The 19,858-nt window shown below is 34.0% G+C and overlaps 1 protein-coding gene and 1 pseudogene across 1 annotated transcript; both read right to left on the bottom strand.

Annotated features, from left to right (window-relative positions):
- Nucleotides 1–8,266: 8,266 nt before the first annotated feature.
- Nucleotides 8,267–9,357, bottom strand: LOC125188152 (annotated as a pseudogene).
- Nucleotides 9,358–9,861: 504 nt separating this feature from the next.
- Nucleotides 9,862–16,562, bottom strand: LOC125188144 (cysteine-rich receptor-like protein kinase 44). The gene is made up of 7 exons (XM_048084893.1): nucleotides 15,779–16,562; nucleotides 15,281–15,409; nucleotides 15,071–15,192; nucleotides 14,777–14,987; nucleotides 10,466–10,703; nucleotides 10,249–10,402; nucleotides 9,862–10,164 (listed from the first exon to the last, which is right to left on the bottom strand). Exons 1-7 carry the CDS (start codon nucleotides 16,560–16,562, stop codon nucleotides 9,862–9,864), a joined length of 1,941 nt encoding a protein of 646 aa, XP_047940850.1.
- Between the last annotated feature and the right edge of the window lie 3,296 nt (nucleotides 16,563–19,858).

Raw genomic sequence — 19,858 nt, 5'->3', positions numbered from 1 at the left:
CTACTTCACCATTCACAAACATAAAATATGATGGTGGACTTATTACTTATGTTTGTGAGAGAAAGAGTAGGGGATGGTATTAAAAAGTATTAGGTGATCACAACTGAATAAAATTAAAGATCATGATATTATCTCGTACACATAAACAATGTATTTGGCATTAGAGGATTTAGTTAATAATTTTTCATTATTTTCTATTTTTTAATTAATTTTGAAACATATTTATGTTGTTGGAGAGCAAATCACATCCACGTCGGAGAATGATCAAAGTTGCAAGTAATATATACGTGTTACTCCAATTCCGTTAGTATGAGACATTTTTGGGAGTATTCCACGAGCAAATTCGTGAGGACATTGTCCAAAACGGACAATATCATACTCCATCCATCCCACAAAAGGTGTCACACTTGTGGGACGGTAAGGGATTTTAATAGGTTTTGTTTTGTGTGTTAAATAGAGAGAAAAAATATAATTTTTATATTAATGTGAGAAAGAACTTTTTCCAAAAATTGAAATGTGACATCTATTGTGGGACAAACTAAAAAGAAAAGTGTGAAATCTATTATGGGACGAAGGGAATACTAATGTGGAGTTGGATGTATCGCCACCAAACCCTAACAGATGTGTTACCCTTCAGCTATTTCAGATTAAAAGTTTACAACAATTTTATTTTTAATTTTAATAAAATCATCTATATTTATCAACACAATAAATTATACTCCCTCCGTCCCGCTTTATCAGTCCCATTGACTTTTCTGCACTCGTTTTGTAAAAATGATAATAAATAGTTAAAGTGGAGAAATAATAAAGTAAAAAAGAGAATAATGTAGATAAGACTTATCTACATTATTCTCTTTTTTACTTTATTATTTCTCCACTTTAACTATTTATTATCATTTTTACAAAACGAGTGCAGAAAAGTCAATGGGACTGCTAAAGCGGGACGGAGGGAGTATATAAATCCAAGTCAAATTGGAGCATGGAACATAACTTTGCGATTGATGATGCTTTGAGCAATTACTTATTACACCTTCCGTTCATGAGATAATATCAATTTATTATTTTAGAATATCCATAATTCGAGGTCCTATTTACTTTTCTCTATTGTAGATAGTACCCATACTCTATTAAAAAATAGACTTATATTCCATTTATTTTTTGTCACTTCTTTTATTTCTATTTCTTAAAATTTGTGTCAATTTAAACTGAAACTTTAAATGTAGGACGGGGGAGAACTTTAAGAAATAGTTCAGACAATTAGTAATAAAGTGTGTATTTATTTCCTGATAAATTAAGCTTTGTATGCTTACTTTGAAAAAATGATGAAAAAACATGAAACATCTATGCATCGTCATAATGTAATTAATACTCCTTATATACAGGCGAGTGCAACAAAAATAAAAAACTTGAAACAGTTGGAAATTGATAATTCAAGTTAGATTTTGAAACAGAATGAACCATCTTTACTTGAAAAGCATAATGACAAGATGTAAACTGATGAAGATTCTCTCCCATTTACCACACTTGTCTAATGAAAGCCCCAAATATTCAACAGTATAAGAAATCATTGTAGATGTAAACGGTGAAAGAAACATCATTGTTAGATGTACTGATCCGCTACAGAAGCTCAGCTCTGCACCCCGTCGAACTGTAGTATGAAGTACGAACAGGCTCGGAAGGCATAGCAAGGCTTATAGAGCCGGCCACTCTGCCACATTTTACAGGGATTCAGCGCAGATGCAAGTCAGTAATGGAGGCATCATTTTGCGAGGAACGGCCAGACTGCTGAGACGGCCCAGAAGTAGTCTTGCAGTGAGAATTTATGGAGTCGGAGTCGTGAATAATTGACGCATCCGAACCATTACCATTGTCAGCGTAAAATGCTGGCTGCGAAGGCAAATTTAAGGTTATGGAGAAGCTGCTCAACATAAGCACCACTGAGGCCATGGTTGGCCGATCCGCAGGATCTTCCTGAACGCACAACAAACCAATATGGATGCATCTCAGCATCTTTTGTCGATCCCGAACCATTCCTCATAAATGGAGCCACCACTTCTTCGCCTCTTCCTTCGTGCCAATTTCTCCAAGCCTGCAACATTCATCAATCCCCCGTTTTCAGTCACTAACTATAATTAATGGGTAAAAGAAAGGTTACATATTTAATAGTACTTACGAAGGTTAGGAGGTCTCCTACGCTGTCGCCCCTGCTTCGAAAACCATTATTGTTAGAAATTTGGGCTTCAACATGACTAATTTAATGTGTCTGGCTATATTTCATCTTTTAGTTGCCCAATTAAAGTGATCCAATAAAGATTAAAGTTTGGCGAAAGTGTATTTAATTGTTATGGAAATAAGTGTAGATACCATAAAGTGATTTTCTATTGATGAGGTACCAAATAGAAAATAAAAGGGTTTATATTTAATATAAATATAAGCTAGGATTATGGTCCCCAGACGCCAGAAGAACGTTAGTATCTCTGTATTCTCTCGTCAGACTATTGTAAGGACGTCTCTGATCGTTTGGAAGATCCATAGCCGCTGCAAAGCAATTCCGCCTTTCAATTCGTTATGAATCAAGGTACGCTTCCGCTCTACAGTTTATGCTCCTTCTCCGTCGTTCTGGGTTAATCATCATAGATAGCTTTAGGTAATTGTTCATTCAATTATTCCAACAAGTGGTATCAGAGCCATTCTATTGATGATTCTCTGAGAATTGGAAAAAGGAAAATTAGGTTTTATTTTTGTTCTCGCTTGTTTTTGGTGAATCCATAAAATCTAGGGTTTATATTTTGTGGATTTATTTGATGATTTTGGTTGAATGATCTTCCCTTCTCAATTGACGTTACTGCACCTTGTATGCATATGCTGCTGCAATTTAAGTTGATTTAGATTGGCTGGTTTATGAAACAAAATTTCACCGCACATGTGCTATGTTTTATTGGGACATATAAGCGTTGATAATTATGTGTTATTCTTTTAGAATTGCCGCCGCAACTTTTAGAATTAATGGTTTAGATGTATTGGAATTAGTGAATTCCTATATTTTATTTTTGTTGGTGATCTGTTTCGCACAATTGCGGAGAACTTGTTTTCATATAAATGTTAGTATGGAAATTTTGGTTTATGTTTTTGATTCTCAATTCGTGCGAAACAAAATTGCGTATATATACTTGCACACTTACCGAGAATCGATTGGTTACTTTTGTGTTATTTATGTTCATTCCAATCTTGCCGAGAATTATTGGTTGTGGCTATGGTGGGTATATGTGAATTGCAATCATGTAAATGTGTGCTTAAATTATTTGAATTATAGGAGAATTCTTTGTGGAATTATCATCATGCACGCTTTTATGTATTATTTGGATGATTAATTCAGAATGAAACGGTTGTTTCATAATTGTGGTTATAAATTCATTGTGATGGTGAATTCAATTTTTATATATGCATACATTACAATATGGAATGTGAAATTGATGATTCAATTGATTGGGTATTATATATGTTAAATTTTAACGTTAAAAGTTTAGGAATTGAATAATCAATTCACATAAAGTCTCTCAAATTTATTGGCTAATTAATCGAGAATCAAGAATTCTTTTGAGAATTTAATTAAAAGTTTTAAATTTAATAATTTTGGTGCATCTTAAGTTCCTTTACTGATGTGTGTATTTTAATGCGAATATTAGTCGGCTCACAAGAAGATTAATATTTGGCACGAGATACACACATACCTTTAGTGATAAATACGTGACAATTATTTAGTTTTCGTGTAAGTAATGTGTGATGCCCACAGGTGGACACTGCTTAACATGATCTTATTGTCAGTGTTTGATCATTATAAAGAGAATATCACTTACAAATTCACATTACTGTCAAAGGACTTATTGTGAATGTTGTGCTCGGTACCTCGATATGGTTTACTAATGTTCAAATAGATTAGTCGAAATAAGACGTTGCAACAGTAACCTCTCTTGTCTAGACTTCTTTACTGCGAATGTTAGGACGGTAAGTGTTTGTGTATTTTAATGCGGATATTAGTCGGCCCACAGGAAGATTAATATTTGGCACGAGATACACACATGCCTGTGGTGATAAATACGTGATGATTATCTAGTTTTCGTGTGAGTAAATGTGATGCCCACAAGTGGACATTGCTTGACATGATCTTATTGTCAGTGTTTGATTACTACAAAAGGTTACCACTTGCAAGTTCATATTACTGTCCATAGACTTGATTTGAATGTTGTGCCGGTACCTCGAGATGCTACCATTTTATTTGAATTTTATGATGTGAGCATGACAATTAATTTGGTTTTGTTCTCTATTCAATTGTGATGTCTGCTTCTGCAGTTTCTTCCAACATGAACAATATGTTAGTGTTGAATGGGTCATATTTTAAGGATTGCAAAGATTATATTTGGATTGCTCTGGGTTGCATGGATCTAGATTACGCGCTAAGGATTGGGCAACCTACTTCTCCTACGGACTATAGTGCTTCTTATCAAAGGAGAAACTATGAGAAGTGGGAATACTCTAATCGTGTAAGTCTACTGATCATTAGGTGTGGCATCCCAGAAGCCTTTCGAGGCACTGCATCAAAGTATATCACTACGGCCAGTGAATACCTTGCCAAAATTAAGGAACGTTTTGCAAAAAACGATAAGGTTGAGACAAGCATGCTTGATCTCAATAAAGTATATATGGGCAAGGGCAACATAAGGGAGCACATTATGAAAATGTCTCACGTTGCTTCATTTAAGCTTGAATTCTAAAGACTTGTTAGCACATTTGGTGTTGCACATCTGGTCAGTATCTCAAGAAATAAAGTAAAGGGCATTAAGAAAAAGTGTATTGAGAATGCTGTTATGGATAAGGGTTTATCCCAAAAGAAACAACATAAGGATAATGATAGTTGTTTCTTTTGTGGTAAACATGGATATAAAAAGAAGAATTGTAAATATCACGCATGACGTGCAAAGGAAGTCAATTCTTGTTTTGGTCTGTTCTAAAGTTAATTTGGATTTAGTCCCTAATGATATTTAGTGGGTAGATTCTGATGCTACTACTCACATAAGGTTATCAGTGCAAGGCTGTTTGAGCTACCGAAAGTCAATTGATGGTGAAAGATACATCTATGTGGAACATGACAAATCGGTGGAAGTAGAGACTATTGAGAATTATAGATTGTTATTAAAGACTGGAATTATTCTGTATTTGAAGGATACTTTATTGTACTGTCTTTTAGACAAAATTTGGTTTCTATTTCTGCTTTGAACAAATTTGGTTTCTCTTGTTCATTCAGAAATAGTAAAGTTATTCCTTCAAATAATTCTAGTATTATGGGCACTGTTTCCTTAAGTGCATATAACAATCTTTGTATGCTCAATTATGTTACTTCATATTCAGAAGCTTTACATGTTGAATCAAAAGGGACTAAGCAAATTAAATAATTAGAATTTGGTTAATTTATGACACAAGTGTTTTGGTTATATCTCAAAATAAAGGATTGTGAGACTTATGTCATATGTTGTATTGAATACACTTATCTTTTCAGAACTTGATTTGTGTGTTTAATGTATCGAAGGAAAGCAGACCAAACTTAAGAAATTAGGTGCCAATAGAGCTATACATTTTAGAATTAATATATACGGACATTTGTGGTTCATTCCCTTCGGTTACTTGGAATGATCAACAATATTTTGTATCATTCATAGGCAAATATTCTTGTTTTGGACACCTACATTTAATATATTATAAGTCTGGGGTTTTGGACAAGTTCAAAATATTTAGGGATGATGTTGAGCTCCAACTCAACAAAGGCATTAAAAAAGTCGAATCTGGCCGTGGTGACGAATACTACGATAGAAATGACTGCTCAAGTGAACAATGTCAAAGACCTTTTGCCTTCTATTTGGAGGAGAGTGGGATCGTCGTTTTGTACACCATGCCGGGATCGCCTAGCATGAGTGGTGTAGCTAAAAGACGAAATAAAACTCTTAAAGATATGTGAAGGAGTATGATTTATCATTCTTCCTTGTCGCATTAGCTTTAGGGAGAGGCATTAAAGACTATAGCATATATTCTCACTATGGTCTTCTGGAAAAATTTAGGGGTTTCTAAATATTATGATCCCACAAAAGGAACTAATTTTTGGGACGAAAAATATAGTATTCCTTGAGGAACAGAGTTTGGGGGGAAGAATGTGTTAAGGAACATTACTTTTGAGGAGGAGTCTGTATACACACCTACTACTGCTCCTGACAATGATCAGGTATCAATTACTATCATTGAAGAACAAGCATATTAAGAACTTCAAGATGATATTGTTGTAAACATTCAATCTCATGCGAATGATATCATTTAAAGTCAATCTCAACAACCTCATTTAAGACTCTCGTTAATGGTACCACAAAATTTATGAAGTAGCTCTTTCATTTGGATTCAGAAAGAATGCTATTGATGGTTGTGTGTATTACAAGTTCAGTGAGAGCAAATGCATCTTTTTTGGTATTTGAAATCAAAAGAAATAATTTTCGATAAGGATATGTTGCACCAACACCAAGAATTCTCCCGAAGAAATTTGAGATGAAAGATCTTGGGGAAGCCTCTTTTGTATTTGGAATCGAAAGAAATAATTTTCGATTGTCACAGAAGGGATATAGTGAAAAGGTGCCTAAAGTATTTGAGATGCATAATTGCAAGTAAAGAAATACTCCTATGACTAAAGGAGACAAACCTAGTCTCATTCAATGCCCTAATATAAATCTTGAGATTTAGAAAATGCAGAAGGTTCCATACGCTTCGGTGATTGGGAGCCTAATGTGTGCTCAAGTGTGTATTAGACCCAATTTGGTTTTAATTGTTTATATGTTGGGCAGATATTTCAATAACCCGATATGGATCATTAAGAAGCAGCAAAACGGGTTATGAGATATTTATAGAAAACTAAGCATTACATGCTCGCATACAGAAAATCAGATCATTTGGAGAGATCTTTAGGCATTTTGATTCTGATTTTGTTAGATGCCAACACAATAAATGATCCATTTTATGTTACGTGTGTCTGTTGGCTGTAGAGCCATTTCGTGGAGAAGTGCTGAGCAAACTCTCGTAGCTACTTCTGTCATGACAACAGAATTCGTAACTTGTTTTGGGGCATCTAGTTATTGAATATGACTGTGAAATTTTGTCACTAGGCTGCATACTGTAAGGCATTGAAAGACCACTTAAGTTATATTGTGACAATAACTCTGCAGTATTATATTCTAAAACAACAGGAGCTTCCTGGTTGTTAAATAAATGGTTCGGAATGGACAAATACATATAGAGCATAAGGGAATGGGTTTGGTGATTACAAATCTAGTCATTAAGGGACTATCACCCAAGGTCTTTCATGGGCATGTAGCCTAAATGGGTGTTATGTTGTTTAAGGATACTTCCGATCAGTGGGAGTAGTTTTGGTTATTGCTCTATATTGTGTTTTGAACATGTAGTTATAAAACTCATGTTATTCTCTGCATAACTAAAGTATTATGTTTTGTCAATTATTTTTGGTTTGATCTCACTTTGGGAGGACCAGTTGGAAATAGGCATGTATGATCACCTTGCATGAAATTTTCATGCTACACTCCATAATTGATCTGTTGTTGATTATATTTGCATATGTGATTACTGATGGGTTTAATCATGAAAAAATATGGTGACTGCCCCTTTAGTCCTATGTTGATATGGTTGATGATATGATTGTTCGGAAATACACTATGTGATAGCACTTTTGAGCGCTCATTCGGTTTGTACACATTTATTTGGTGTCATGTGTTGTCCAAGTGAGAGATTGTTAGAAATTTGGGCTTCCACATGACTAATTTAATGTGTATGGCTATCTTTCGGTTGCCCAATTAAAGTGATCCAATAAAGATTAAAGTTTTGCTAAAGTGTATTTAATTGTTATGGAAATAAGTGTAGATACCATAAAGTGGTTTTCTATTTGATGAGGGACCGAATAGAAAATAAAGGGGTTTATATCTAATATAAATATAAGCTAGGGTTATGGTCCCCAGACGTCAGAAGAACGTTCAATATCTCTGTATTCTCTCGCCAGACAATTGTAAGGACGTCTCTGATCGTTTGGAAGATCCATAGCCGCTGCAAAGCAATTCCGCCTTTCAATTCGTTATGAATCAAGGTACGCTTCCGCTCTACAGTTTATGCTCCTTCTCCGTCGTTCTCGGTTAATCATCATAGAGAGCTTTAGGTAATTATTCATTCAATTATTCCAACAATTATTTCTGCGGCCGCTGATGATTTCAAGGACTAATACGCCAAAGCTGTAGACGTCGGACTTAATTGAGAACTGGCCATGTATTAAGTACTCTGGTGGCATATATCCGCTGCAGTTTACATATTTTTAGTGTATTTATAATTCAAAAAACAGTGTTTCTGTAGTGTAACCTACTATGTTCCCACAACTCGGCTTGTATTTCCTTTGTGTTTCATCTTGTCCGAATAATCTTGCCATACCAAAGTCGGCAATCTTAGGACTCATCTCTCTATCTAGAAGTATATTATTGCCTTTTAAATCACGGTGAATGATCCTGAGACGAGAATCTTCGTGCAAGTAGAGGATTCCCCTTGCAATACCTCCAATAATCTTGTAGCGTATCCCAATCCAAATCTGAATGCCTAACTGAGTCTACATGTCCAATTGCAAATGAGTTAGACTATCCATGTTCACATATTATGTGATGTAAAGCGATCAAGAATAAATGTTACCAAATATGAAGTTATCCAAGCTTGCATTTTAAACAAATTCATATTCAATCATATACTAACAGCTTCTCCATTCCTTCTAAGGAGAAACCTAATAGTCTAACGAAATTCCTATGTTGGGGCTTAGCCAATAGAAGAACCTCATTCTTAAATTCGATATCGCCCTGCCCGGAATCCATTGATAGTCTTTTCACCGCAATTTCCAGACCGTTTGGGAGCTTCCCCGGAAATGATGACACAACAAAATATGTGTGTTTAGATTTTGAATTTGTTACACAATCACTCTCATTATGATCTGTTATACAACATATATATCTACCTTGTAAACACCCCCAAATCCACCTTGGCCCAACTTATTATGATCAGAGAAATTATCTGTTGCAGCTTTGATTGTGCTGAAAGCATACTGCAGAGACTCCACTGTGCTAATCTCTTCCACATCTTCAAGAAATTATTAAGCAACATTTGAGTCCAATACAATAAACAAACGAATAGTCTATAGTGTGCAAGAAATATGAGTAACTTACTTTGTGCAATTTCTGTTGTATTCTGATTCTTCTTCTTTCTTATCGAGATGACAGCTGACATAATAATAAATCAAGCACACAACAATCACAACCACACCGACCATAATAGTTCGAGTCTGTGCTGCCATTTTTCTTTCCTGCAAATTAACTAGCCCAATTTGACTTGGTTTGGATTTTAAGAAATGTTATTGAAAGTAGGTCAAAAAATTAGCAAAGGTAAAACCTTAAGAAACAGAGTTATAACAGAGTCGAACCATAAAAGCAGAGTTTATAACAGAAGGTAGGAGTGATCTTAAAACAAAAAGATTACAACTAGGCATGAGGACTCTCCCCCCTCTATTTTCAGCACAACATTGCTGCACATTTGAAATGGAACCAACCAAACAACTAGTAAAATCCTCCGTTTTTTAGGGTCTAATTTCAAATTTAACTCAAATAATATACAGAGGCACAGAGCAAAAAAAGAATTCAAATTACAAGAAAATTGCAGTACAAAATATGTGAATATTGTATTACAATTGGGAAAGAAAAAAAATAGAAGAAATACAAACTTTTTAGGAGGGAATCAGCGTGGTTGTAAGTCAGTAATATATGCTTGATCCGGCGAGGAACGACGAGGCTGCTCTGAAGCACAACCACCACCAGCGGTTGAATAAAATGCAGGCGCTGAAGGTATATTTAGGGTCATGGAGAAGCTACTCAGCATAAGCACCACAGAGGCCATGGTTGGCCGATCCGCCGCATTTTCCTGTACACACAACAAACCAATATGGATGCATCTCAGCATCTCATTTAATGAACCCGAACCACTCCTCAAAAATGGATCCACCACTTCTCCACCTCTTCCTTCTTGCCAACTTCTCCATGCCTGCGACATTAATTTATCTCACTTTTCAATCACTATTTATACATAAAAGGGGTGTAGAAAAAAGGTGACATGCTTAATACTTACGAAGCTCAGGAGATCTCCTACGCTGCCATTCCCGCTTCGGAAACCGTTATTTCTGCAGCCGCAGATGATTTCAAGGACTAATACCCCAAAGCTGTAGACATCGGACTTGATTGAGAACTGGCCGTGTATTAGGTACTCTGGAGGCATATATCCACTGCAGTTTATAGTTTTTAATAATCTTGTATCTCAATAAAACTGTTGAAGTGAAGTAACTTACTATGTTCCCACAACTCGGCTAGTATTTCCCTGCGTTTCATCTTCTTCGAACAATCTTGCCATTCCAAAATCAGCAATTTTGGGACTCATCTCTCTGTCTAGAAGTATATTACTGGCTTTTAGATCACGGTGAATGATCTTGTGACGAGAATCTTCATGCAAGTAGAGGATTCCCCTTGCAATACCTCCTATGATCTTGTAGCGTCTATTCCAATCCAAATCCGAATGCTTGATTGAATCTACATGTCCAATTGCAAACAAGTTAGCATATACTTCCTCCCTCCACAAAAATTAGTATAATTTTGCCATTTTGAGATATCTACAAAAAATAGTCTCATTTATAAAAATAGAAAGTTTTTTTCTCATACTTTATCCAATTTTTCTCCTCTCTCATGCTTTACATACTTTTTCTCTATATCTTTCTAACCTTACCAATTTTTTTTCCCTTCTCACTTATTTTATCAATTTCTCAATAAAACTCGTGTGGTACACAAATGAGACTATTTTTTGTGGTCGGAGGGAGTATAAGTACTATGTTAACCAATGCCAAATGTTACCAAATATAAAATTATCCAAGCTTGAATTTTGAACAAATTCATATACTAGCAACTTCTCCATTCCTTCTAAGGCAAAACCCAAAAGTCTAACTAAATTCTTGTGCTGAAGCTTAGCCAATAAGAGAACTTCATTCTTGAATTCCATGTTCCCCTGCCAAGAATCCCTGGACAATCTTTTCACAGCAATTTCTTGACCATTTGGAAATTTCCCCTGAAATTATGATACAACAAATTATTTGTCTTTAGATAATATTACATAGTTTACATTTAATATTTTACATTTACCTCATTTGGATATTTCCCCTGAAATTATCTAAACTATGTAGATGTAAATGAGGTAAATAATTAGAAGAAGATTTACAGATTTAAGGAGAACAAGAAGAAGAGGAAGATGAAGAAGTGATCAAAAGGAGAGCAGACGAGATGAAAATTTTCAGATGTGGAAGAGGTAACTGTAAAAAATCTTTGCGGAAGAGGGCTGAACTATTGAGAGTGACAAGATTTGTTTGCCCTGATCCACTGCGAATGAAATGTAATAAATCTTGGTATATACAGTTTAGTGACACGCACAAATAAATTGTGAATAAAAAAACAGTAGAAACATAAAAATTACTACTATCAAAAAGACTATGAAAATCAACAGAAATATGAAAAAAGAAAAATCGGGTTCCTGCAAAATTACACCACAATTTATTGTGCAGGGCTTGATCGAAACTTCTAATAATAGATTTGAGTTGAATGAAACAAAATCAATAGATATACAGATCAAATTGTATATTTAAAAATTAATTTTATGAACGAGATGGCTTCATAGATCTACTTTTAATCGGCATTAGTTGCCAAGTTCCATAGAGATACACTTTCTTTTGTAGATATTGATTCCAAATGTATAAATACAGTAGAATCCCAAATCGATGAAATACAATGAAATGAAAAATAATATCCTAATTAAATAAAAAACAATTCAATATATAAAAAGTAAGTAATTAATTTTTAGATCTATGTTTCTGGGCATTGTAATACGCCAAATTATATACTTTGGGCGTAGAGTTTGATGGGTTACAACTTACAAATTCGTTTTACAAAAGACGAATACAAAATTTAATTATTTAACCAAAAATGTGTAAAAATTGATAAGAACTTAATATATAAGACTGAAATAGAATGGAACGATTGAACATACAAATTGTATGACGATGAGCGTGTGTGTATACGGCTTTGAAGAGGATTAACGAAAGCCAATTTAGTTAGAAAAATGAAGGTAGTGGACTTCTTTTATTTCTTTATTTCTCAATAAATTTAATATGAATATATATTGATCCACACTACTTGAATGAAATTACATGATTTCATGAAGTACTTATCATTTCTAACTAATCTACACTAAATTTTGATTAAACAATACGAGTACTATTAATTAAAATTAAGTCTACAAAAATACATTTTAGTCCACATAAAGTGTTACTTTTACACGATTAACTATCTCAATTTAAATATCAAATTTATTTCATCTATAAAAATATTTTATTTGCAGTAATAAAATAGAAAAAAATCTTCTGGGAAAATATTTTTTGATTTTTTATTTTTATATCATTTTATGGCTCACAAGTATAGAATGTATAATTTGCAATTAGTTTTTAATACATTAATGTATATCATACCTGAATATTTCAATGATAATCTTTCACTACATTTTTTTATAACAAAAGTAATTATTTTATTAGTTGTAATTTTTATGTATAAACTGAAAGCTACAGATAATAAACATATGCTAAAAAGTTTACATATCGCAATTTTTATTGTAAATATTATTAAACCATTACACTTACGTATAGAAATAATATTTAAAAAAAATATATATATTGATTTTAATAAAGTGTTAGTATATAAATGAAATATGTCTTTTTCTAATTAACATATTTACTAAAATAGAAACATAATTATTTCTATGTTATAGTATGTCTTTATTGCTTATCTACTCAACTGACAAAATAAAAATAAAAAATACTATGCCGAATAGGAAATGTTTCACAGAGTGAGAATGGAGAATTACATTTTTCTAAATTGTACATAAGATATAAGTTTTTATTTCTGTTGAATTATTTATAATTTGTAGAAGTATTCATTTAAGTGAAAATCATATGTGCCGTGCATAGCAGGGTGTTAATACTAGTGTGATTAATTTTGGAGTACCATCAGAGCTAATTATCATGAACACTTTATAAATAATTTTAGCTCACATTTCGCATTAATCTTTATTAAGTCCATAAATGATATCCCCTCCGACTCAAGCTATTTGCAACATATTATATTTTGGATTGTCACAAACGAGTTGATATGTATTCTATTTTTTGTTGTCACAAGTTAATTACTATATTTTTTTGCAAACAATTTTTCTCTCTCTCATTTTTTTTTTTTTTTTACTTTATTCACTTAATTAATCTTTAAACATCAATTTCTTAAATTTTGTGTTCAAAAGAGATTTGTAAAATTGCTTAGGACGGAGGGTGAATATAAGAAAGTAATAATGAGATAAATAAAATTACTTACACTCTTCGTGACTTAACGAAACTTCTTTTTTCATGGTCAGGTTTTTGAAACATGATTTTCTTACTCGGGATTAAAAGGTGCAAATTCTATTTTCTAGAGTTTAACTCATATTATTAAACTAAGCATAAAAGGAATTTAATAGAAAAGAAAATTGTACGTAGTACTACAAAATATGTGAATCATAAACTAACATTACTAATGGCAAAGAAGAAAAATAGAATAAAAACAAACTTTTTGGGGGAATCAGCGTGGATGTAAGTCAGTAATGGAGGCTTAATTTGTCGAAGAACGATAAGACTGATCCGATTTACAACCAACAGTAGAATAAAATGCAGGTGTTGAAGGTATATTTAAGGTCATGGAGAAGCTACTTAGCATAAGCACCACATAAGCCATGGTTGGTCGATCCGCTGCATTTTCCTGAACACACAGCAAACCAATGTGGATGCATCTCAGCATCTCATTTGTGGAACCCGAACCCGAACCCGAACCTGAACCACTCCTCAAAAATGGATGCACCACTTCACCACCTCTTCCTTCTTGCCAACTTCTCCATGCCTACAAAATTAATTAATCTCACTTTTCAATCACTAACTACATATAAAGGGGTGTCAAAAAGGTACATGCTTAACACTTACGAAGCTCAGGAGGTCTCCTACGCTGCCATCCTCGCTTCGAAAACCATTATTTCTGTGGCCGCTGATGATTTCTAGGACTAATACTCCAAAACTGTAGACGTCGGACTTGATTGAGAACTGGCCGTGTATTAAGTACTCCGGTGGCATATAACCGCTGCAGTTTACAGTTTTTAGTTCTATTGTAACTCAATAAAACTGTTTTAAGTTGTTTAACTTACTATGTTCCTACAACTCTGCTTGTATTTCCCAGTGTTTCATCTTGTCCAAACAATCTTGCCATACCAAAATCAGCAATCTTGGGACTCATCTCTCTGTCTAGAAGTATATTACTGGCTTTTAAATCACGGTGAATGATCCTGAGACTAGAATCTTCATGCAAGTAGAGTATTCCCCGCGCAATACCTCCTATGATCTTGTAGCGTGTATCCCAATCCAAATCTGAATGCCTGAGTGAGTCTACATGTCCAATTGCAGACAAGTTAGCATTAATATGTTCACATATCAATAACTGATATGTTGTGTGTATAGGGTTCACAAACAAGCAAGTAAATTAAGTATGAATGTTACCGAATATGAAGTTGTCCAAGCTTGCATTTTGAACAAATTCATACACTAGCAGCTTCTCCATTCCTTCTAAGGAGAAACCTAACAGTCTAACCAGATTCCTGTGTTGAAGCTTTGCTAATAACAGAACCTCATTCTTGAATTCCATATCACCCTGCCCGGAATCCCTGGACAATCTTTTCACTGCAATTTCTTGACCATTTGGAAATTTCCCCTGAAATTATGATACAACAAATTTTGCTTTAGATTTTGAATTTGTTACAGGCACACTCTTATTCTAATCCATAGTATATCTACCTTGTAAACCATCCCAAATCCACCTTGACCCAACTTATTTTCATCAGAAAAATCATTGGTTGCAGCTTTGATTGTGCTGAAAGCATGTTGCAGAGATTCGGCTGAGCTAATACCGTCGATAGCTTCAAGAAATTATGATGAACATTTGAGTCTAATACTTTAGACGAATTAATAAAAGGCTATGTGTATAAAAAAAGCTGAGTAACTTACTTTGAGGAATTTCTGTTAGTTTATGTTTCTTTCTCTTTCTTAGAAAGAGGACAGATGATACAGCCACTAGCAAGCATACAACAACTACAACCACAATTATGACAACAGTTGTGCTACCATTTTTCTTTCCTGCCAAAAAACCCAAAAAACTTATGTATTGATTCAATTGGTCTGAGATGGTTAGTGCAATCACTATAAAAGTTAACCGCATACAAACATGTCCAAATGCATATAAGCTGAACTATGATATGACTCAATTATTAACTTTTTATCATTTTTTTTTTGTTTTAACTCCCTAATTCATACTCCCTCATCTCCTCTAAGAACAAGACGGTATGACATGAGTTTTAATACTAAAATTGGTGAAGGTTGAGAGATTAAGAGATAAAGTAACTGAAGTAGTAGTAGTATAATGTGTAATGACATTTTCTAAAAAAAAAAAAAAAAATTCCGCGTCGAAAGCTCTAATTTTACTTAAAAGGAAGACGGTATGATTACCTGATGGCGTTGGCTGTGTAAGCGGAGGCGGAGGCAGAGGAACGGACTCTAGTTCCTGAAGCATAGTTTCATTGTAAAACGGAGTGGACTCAAACCGAACATAACAACTGGGCCTGAGGACTCTAGCCCCTCTTTTCCCTTCACAACATAGCGGTATTTCTGAAATGGCACCATCCAAACAACTATTACAATCCTCCGATGTCAAATCCGGGGTGCACTGAACCATACTGAAAATCGTTTGATAATCGGGTCCAGTTGTATACCCAGCTGCCACCTTCCTCGCAGACGAGCCCCCTGTGGCTCGTCCACGAAGATCATCGAGCAACACTCTCAAAGCCTCCCTAAACCGGTCTGGACTCGTCACGTTCTGTGGACTAATCACGTAGTATGCGGGAGCAGTCGCCAGAGACGCATAGACGGTAGCATTCGAGTATCGCAACGTGCAGTTCTCTTCCCAGCCGAAGGCCTGCTTCTGAACCGGGCACGAATCCACGAGATTGGAACCGGCTTTCTGCACGCAATCGCGGCACTCGTTGAGTTGAACGTCGCCTCTGCACAGTGCGAGGGCGTTGACTGTGTCGGCTCCCTGCCCGATTGAGGCGTTGTAGAAGCCATCGTTGTCGATGTTTGTATAGAGAGAAGAGAGTGTGGTGTTGAGGTTAGCGCTGTATGCGCTGTTGCTGCTGTAATTGCCGTTGCTGCCGCAAATGGTTTGGCCCAAGGCTAAGTGATCTGCTTGCATCAACAACACCAACAACAACACCAACAATATTTCATAACTCATAGTACTTTGAATACCGGTAGCTAAATTCAACTTTTTTGATCAAGTTTTCTGTATTTACAGTCCCTTAATAATTCGTGAGTTTTATAGTAGTAGTACTTCTTTCTTCATATTACCTTTATTAAATTATTATTACTATTACTTTGAACTTTACAAAGCAATTGAATTTGTCGAAGCGAGGAAAAGTTAATGCAGATGAAATGTTCACCCGTGTGGTGCCAACCGGTTCAAAAATAACTTCATAATTTTATAAAGAGTCAATAGCTGAAACAAGGTAAGGTACAATTCATTCGGCAATATAAAATCAAATATGCTGACTATTAAAAGCGGTCATTGTATACAATCACGCGGTAGTCGGTTCTATTGGAGTCTCAATTTGCTATCTCAGTGTGTCCGCAATTAAAAGTCCAGAATAATTTATAATATAAAAGGTAAATAGGCCCCCGTATTATAGTTATTCATTCGATTCATATTTTATTAACTAACAATTACTCTCTCCTTCCATAAATATTATGAATATGTGATTTGATACGGGTTTTAATGTATAATTAGAAAAGATAGAAAAATAGAAAAAAAAGTTTTTAAAATATTATTAATAGAGAATGCGACACACCTCATTAGAAAGAAAGAGGCCTCCAATATTAGACGGTTCATACTTTTTAGGGACGGACTAAAAAAAGAAAGAGTTCATACTTTTCGGGACGGATGGAGTATAAATATGCAATGTTTGAAATGGTAAAATGAGGGGAAACTTCCCCAACCTTGTCTCGTACTCCCTCCGTCCCTTAAAATTTGGCACCATTTGACCCGGCACGGATTTTAAGAAATGTAATAGAAAATGGGTTGAAAAAGTTGGTAGCATGTGGGTCATACTTTTTTATATTAGTTTTAAAATAAAATGTGAGTGGGAATGAGTTAATGGAATGTGGGGTCGACTACCAAAAATGATAAAAGTGAAAGGTGACAAATTTTTAGGAACGAAAGAAAACGGAAATAGGTGACAAATTTTCAGGGACGGAGGGAGTAGTACATTTCTAACACTAACAAAAAATTACTCCCTCCGTCCACGAAAATTTGTCCCAAGCTTTCCATTTCGGTCCATCCCCCAAAATTTGTCTCATTTCACTTTTACCATTTTTGGTAGTGGACCTCATATTCCACTAACTCATTCCTACTCACATTTTATTATAAAACTAATACTTTAAAAGTAGGACCCACAATCCACTAACTTTTTCAACTCACTTTCAATTATATTTCTTAAAACCCGTGCCCGATCAAACCGGGACGAATTTTCGTGAACGGAGGGAGTATATAAATAGTGAAATGGACGGTAGACCAAGTCTACCCTCACAAATCATTCAACTCGAATTAAAGCATTCTATTATTGAATGTTTATATATTTCTTTTGTGATTTTTTAAGGACCAATATCTTTGTGGTAAATCTTTGTATATTATCTTAAAATAAATTATTTAAATTTTTATAGTGTTATCTAAAAATTAATTATTTAATTTTTTTTTTAGTCTTATTCAAATTATTATATTACAATCGGGAAATTAATATGCATTGGTAGTGTTGGTAGCATTACTTAAAATATATTGAATGATTTGTTTTTAAAGAATTTGGTTTTAGTTTAATGCTTGATTGCAATATTAATTTAAATAAAGCCATTTAAATAAAATAAACTACAATTCAGTTCAATTTAAGTCAAAAAAATTACAAGTTGATTCATGTAGAAAATTCGGTATCTAATAAATTAGAAATTATTATTGCAATCAAGCATTAAAAATGAATGCTTAAAAATAACCATTCAATATTTTTTAAACAATACTATAAATGCATATTAATTTCCTGATTGTAATGCAATAATTTAAATAATACTACAAAGGTATAAATAATTTATTTTTAGATAACACTACAAAGATTTAAATAATTTGTACTGAGATAATATACAAAAAATTAATAATACCATCCTTAACAAATTTCAAAAGAAGTACATAAACATTCAAAACTCACAAGTTTGGTCCTCAAATCAAACTAAATGGACGAATATATCCTTCAAGGGCTAAAGGGTGGAAAAGTAAAAATCAGGACTGAATTTGGGATTTATGAAACTTTTTTTACTGAAAATGTGATTTTGTAAATGTTGGATATTAAAAATGTGCAACCTTATTTTTTCGGTACTAGTCTTGTAGTTCACTTTAATCTTTATTAAGTCCAAATGATACTCCCTTCGTTTCAAGTTACTTGCAACATACTCCCTCTATCCGCGAATAGGAGTCCTGTTTTTCCATTTTGCTTCGTCCGCGAATAGGAGTCCCGGTTCACAATTACTATAAATGGTAAAGATGTCTCACATTCCACTAACTCATTCCACTCACATATCATTTGAAACTAATATATACAAGTGGGACCCCTATTCCACTAAATTTCTTCCCCCCACTTTTTTTAACATTTCTTAAAACCCGTTCCGGAAACAAATGAGACTCTTATTCGCAGACGGAGTGATGCAGTCCAGACGTAGAAATCGGGCTAAAACCTGCGGTTTCAGAATTACTTGAAATTCGCTCGGTGCTTGCGAATCGTGATTTGGAATTAAACTCATTGATGATGCACGATGGATTTTGGCCATTTGACATCATTTAGGAGGTGAAAATGACATTTTACTGTTTTTTGGACTTATTTTTAATTTTCTGTTTTTGCGTTTTATTTCCTTTTGAATTTCTATGGTTTCCAGACGCTTATAAATAGCGTTGTTTTGTTTTTGGGCCGCAGTTGATTTTGAATATTAATATTTCCGTCTTCACAGAAACTAGGGTTTCTCTGATTTCTTCTGCGTTCAGTCAGTTTCTCTATACGTTTTGCATCATGGAGGGAGTATCTATTTTGAGTTATCACAAGTTGCTACTTTTGTTTTTGTCAAAAATTTAATCTATCTATCTCTTTTTCTTTATCTTCTCTTTTCTCTCTTATTATTATTATTATTTTTTTTACTTTATTCACTCTTCAAAATCTTTAAACGTAAATTTCTTAAATCTTGTGTTTAAAAGAGATGTTTCAAGTTGCCTAGAATGGGGGAATATAAATTAAATTACCAGGTCTTTAAAAATGATTTTCTTACTCAAAATTAAAAGGTGCAAATCCTATTTTTCAGAGTTTAACTCTAATATTAAACTCAGAAAAAAAAAAGAATTTAATAGACAAAAAAAATTGTACGTACTACAAAATATGTGAATCATAAACTAGCATTACTATTGGCAAAGAAGAAAAATAGAATAAAAACACACTTTCCGGGGGGGAA

Source organism: Salvia hispanica, chromosome 1 (genome assembly GCF_023119035.1).
Source record: "Salvia hispanica cultivar TCC Black 2014 chromosome 1, UniMelb_Shisp_WGS_1.0, whole genome shotgun sequence".
NCBI classification, from domain to species: domain Eukaryota; kingdom Viridiplantae; phylum Streptophyta; class Magnoliopsida; order Lamiales; family Lamiaceae; genus Salvia; species Salvia hispanica.
This window is presented reverse-complemented; position numbering and strand designations above follow the sequence as displayed.